Source organism: Tinamus guttatus, unplaced genomic scaffold (genome assembly GCF_059628265.1).
Source record: "Tinamus guttatus ecotype Peru unplaced genomic scaffold, ASM5962826v1 Tinamus_guttatus_pri_ptg000037l, whole genome shotgun sequence".
In the NCBI taxonomy this organism is placed as follows: Eukaryota; Metazoa; Chordata; class Aves; order Tinamiformes; family Tinamidae; genus Tinamus; species Tinamus guttatus.
The window spans coordinates 161,844-165,374 of NW_028288571.1; the positions used below are offsets into that span (position 1 = coordinate 161,844).

The 3,531-nt window shown below is 50.8% G+C and overlaps 1 protein-coding gene across 1 annotated transcript; it reads left to right on the forward strand.

Annotated features, from left to right (window-relative positions):
- Window positions 1–1,362: 1,362 nt before the first annotated feature.
- On the forward strand, window positions 1,363–3,307 carry LOC148595981 (olfactory receptor 14C36-like). Its single transcript, XM_088534742.1, has 2 exons — window positions 1,363–2,279; window positions 3,265–3,307. The coding sequence occupies exons 1-2, from the start codon at window positions 1,363–1,365 to the stop codon at window positions 3,305–3,307; spliced, it is 960 nt and encodes a 319-aa protein (XP_088390868.1).
- The last annotated feature ends 224 nt before the right edge of the window (window positions 3,308–3,531 follow it).

Here is a 3,531-nt window from a genome sequence, read left to right on the forward strand (position 1 = left end):
CCTGAGGGGTCCTTTCAAGAGGAAAATCAAGAGAAGAGCTGCTTGAAGGAGTAGGAGCTTTCCTTCAGGTCTCTGCACTTTCACTTTCCTCATTTTCACAGGGATAATGAAGGAACAAGTTTTCTGTTTTGGCAATGAGCTGGGAGTCGTAAACCTTCCCTCTGAGAAATTAATAGGTCTGTGAGAAATGTCAGTGAGCTGCTTCATCCCCACTTTAGCCTAAAGGCAGCATCAGCATCTTCTTTGCAGCATCCTAGGACTTTATGTGACCTGCTCCATTCCAACCTGCAACCACAGAGCTGGCCCTGGACATTGCCCAGAGGTTTCTGTAGGGCAGAACTGAGCACCCAGAGGGTGACATGGGATCTTTGAGCAGTGACAGGGACAAGACACTGGGACAGAGAAAGCGCTGCCAGCAGGGACAGCTCCAGGCAGCAGAGATGGGCAGGGAAGGAGAAGGAACTGCAGGGCATGGGGCTCGGGCTGAACTCTGCAGCCAGAGCTGTGGCAGAGGAGAGGGGCATCTCTTTGGTGCCTCCCCACCAAAGGGCTGAGAGGGGCAGTGCTGCAATGTCCCCCTCTGCAAGGTGCCATACCCTGCTGCTAAAGCGAAGGTTTTCCAGAATGCCTCTCTGTCCCTCTCCTTGCCTCCCTTGGCAACAGGGTCATGATGTTGCTCCTTAATCCTTCTCCTGTCCATGCTGCTCCTGTTCTTGCTCTCTGCTTCCTGTGGTTGGGAGTATCCAGCTGCAGTTCAGGCACCAAAGCTACAAGTAGTGGAAAAGAAGGATTTCCAAGGGAGTGAGGTCTCCACAGCCCCATTCTGTCCTGTGGAGCTCCAGGAAATGCAATACAGGGAAATGAATTGACTGTCCCTTAAGGAAAGTCCATCTTAAATCCTCACAGTCATTTGGCTGTTACCCCGTGGTGTCCTGCAGGCTGCCACCTGCCATCCAGAAAGGCTCTGTTGTCTCATGGCATATCTGTGGTATCCCAGCGACCCATGGGGAACCTATGGAAATCCTGGAAGTGATGGTGGGAGGCTGTAAATGGGCAGCAGAAAAGGGTCTTGTGCGTTTTTTGCTACAAGGGGAGTGTGGAGACCTCCCTCAGGTGCATGTAGAAAGGGAGAGAAGGTCCGAGATGGGCCCTCTGAAACCAGACTCTCCTTTCAGCAGGGGCTGCTCTCTTTTTAGAGTAACATTTTCTTGTTAGAAAAGGCGTGAGCCTCAGAGATCTGGGAATGAGACAAATAGATAAGAAAACTTCATTATTTTTCTTTATTTTCCTTTTAAGAGTGTCTCCTAACTTGTCTCTGTCTGTTTTTTTCCTTGGTGAAATCCCCATATGTATGGGGAGGAAATGTCCAACAGCAGCTCCCTCAACGAGTTCCTCCTCCTGCCATTCTCAGACACACGGGAGCTGCAGCTCTTGCACTTCTCGCTCTTCCTGGGCATCTACCTGGCTGCCCTCCTGGCCAACGGCCTCATCATCACAGCCGTAGCCTGCGACCACCGCCTCCACACCCCCATGTACTTCTTCCTCCTCAACCTCTCCCTCCTTGACCTTGGCTGCATCTCCACCACTGTCCCCAAATCCATGCACAATTCCCTCTGGGACAGCAGGGACATTTCCTACTTGGGTTGTGCTACCCAGGTCTTTTTCTTTGTCTTCTTTATCTCAGCAGAGTATTGTCTCCTCACATTCACGGCCTACGACCGCTACGTTGCCATTTGCAAACCCTTGCACTATGGGATCCTCCTGGGCAGCAGAGCTTGTGTCAAAATGGCAGCAGCTGCCTGGGCCAGTGTTTTCCTCAATGCTCTCCTGCACACTGGGAACACATTTTCCATTCCCCTCTGCCAAGGCAATGAGGTGGAGCAGTTCTTTTGTGAGATCCCCCAGATCCTCAAGCTCTCCTGCTCAGATGCCTACCTCAGGGAAGGTGGAGTTAGTGTGGTTAGTCTTTGTTTAGCCTTTGGGTGTTTCATTTTCATCGTGGTGTCCTATGTGCAGATCTTCAGAGCTGTGCTGAGGATCCCCTCTGAGCAGGGTCGGCACAAAGCCTTTTCCATGTGCCTCCCACACCTGGCTGTGGTCCTCCTGTTTGCCAGTACTTCATTTTTTGCCTACCTGAAGCCCCCCTCCATCTCCTCCCCAGCTCTGGATCTGGTCCTGGCTGTTTTGTACTCGCTGGTGCCTCCTACACTGAACCCCCTCATCTACAGCTTGAGGAACAAGGAGCTCAAAGCTGCACTGAGGAAACTGGTTCAGGGGATACAATGCCAAGACCATCTGCATCTACTGCACGACTGACAATGTGTATCTACTCATCCTCAGGGTAACTGGCAGTAAGGGTCTTCCTTCCTTCCTTCCTTCCTTCCTTCCTTCCTTCCTTCCTTCCTTCCTTCCTTCCTTCCTTCCTTCCTTCCTTCCTTCCTTCCTTCCTTCCTTCCTTCCTTCCTTCCTTCCTTCCTTCCTTCCTTCCTTCCTCCTCCCTTCCTCCCTTCCTTCCTTCCTTCCTTCCTTCCTTCCTTCCTTCCTTCCTTCCTTCCTTCCTTCCTTCCTTCCTTCCTTCCTTCCTTCCTTCCTTCCTTCCTTCCTTCCTTCCTTCCTCCCTTCCTTCCTTCCTTCCTCCTCCCTTCCTCCCTTCCTTCCTTCCTTCCTTCCTTCCTTCCTTCCTTCCTTCCTTCCTTCCTTCCTTCCTTCCTTCCTTCCTTCCTTCCTTCCTTCCTTCCTTCCTTCCTTCCTTCCTTCCTTCCTTCCTTCCTTCCTTCCTCCCTCCCTCCCTCCCTCCCTTCCTTCCTTCCTTCCTTCCTTCCTTCCTTCCTTCCTTCCTTCCTTCCTTCCTTCCTTCCTTCCTTCCTTCCTTCCTTCCTTCCTTCCTTCCTTCCCCCTTCCTTCCTCCTTCCTTCCTTCCTTCCTTCCTTCCTTCCTTCCTTCCTTCCTTCCTTCCTTCCTTCCTTCCTTCCTTCCTTCCTTCCTTCCTTCCTTCCTTCCTTCCTTCCTTCCTTCCTTCCTTCCTCCTCCCTTCCTCCCTCCCTTCCTCCCTCCCTCCTTCCCTCCCTCCCTTCTTTCCTTCCTCCCTTCCTCTCTTCCTCTCTCCCTGCCTCCCTTCCTCTCTTTTTCTCTTCCTTCCTCTTCCTTTCATCCTCTCTTCCTTTCTTTCTCTCATCCTCTATCTCTGTCTCTCTCGTTCTCTCTCTTTCTCTCTTTCTGTCTGTCTTCCTTTTCCTGCTTAAAGATAAAATGATTCAATTGGTAATATTTCAGCAGCAATAAGCTGCCCATCCTTCTACTCAAGTAATATCTAATTTCTCTCAGACAACTCTTGTGATTTTGGCATTCTTGCTTTAATAATGAGGTTTGTGCACAAGTTTCTGAATTCATCCCACTTCTCCAGAGGTGTTACCCGTGTCTTTCTGACCCAGAGGTCTTCTTTAAATGTGTCTATCATTGTGTCAGAGCTGTCGTTCCCCCAAGTAAAGGGTATGTTTTCAGTGCATCTCGTGGATTGGGCTCTTCTTCCAA

Coding starts and splice junctions, on each gene's coding strand:
- LOC148595981 (XM_088534742.1), top strand. CDS start 1,363: ATGTCCAACAGCAGCTCCCTCAACGAGTTCCTCCTCCTGCCATTCTCA. Junction 2,280..3,264: donor AGGAAACTGGTTCAGGGGAT/ACAATGCCAAGA, acceptor ATTCAATTGGTA/ATATTTCAGCAGCAATAAGC.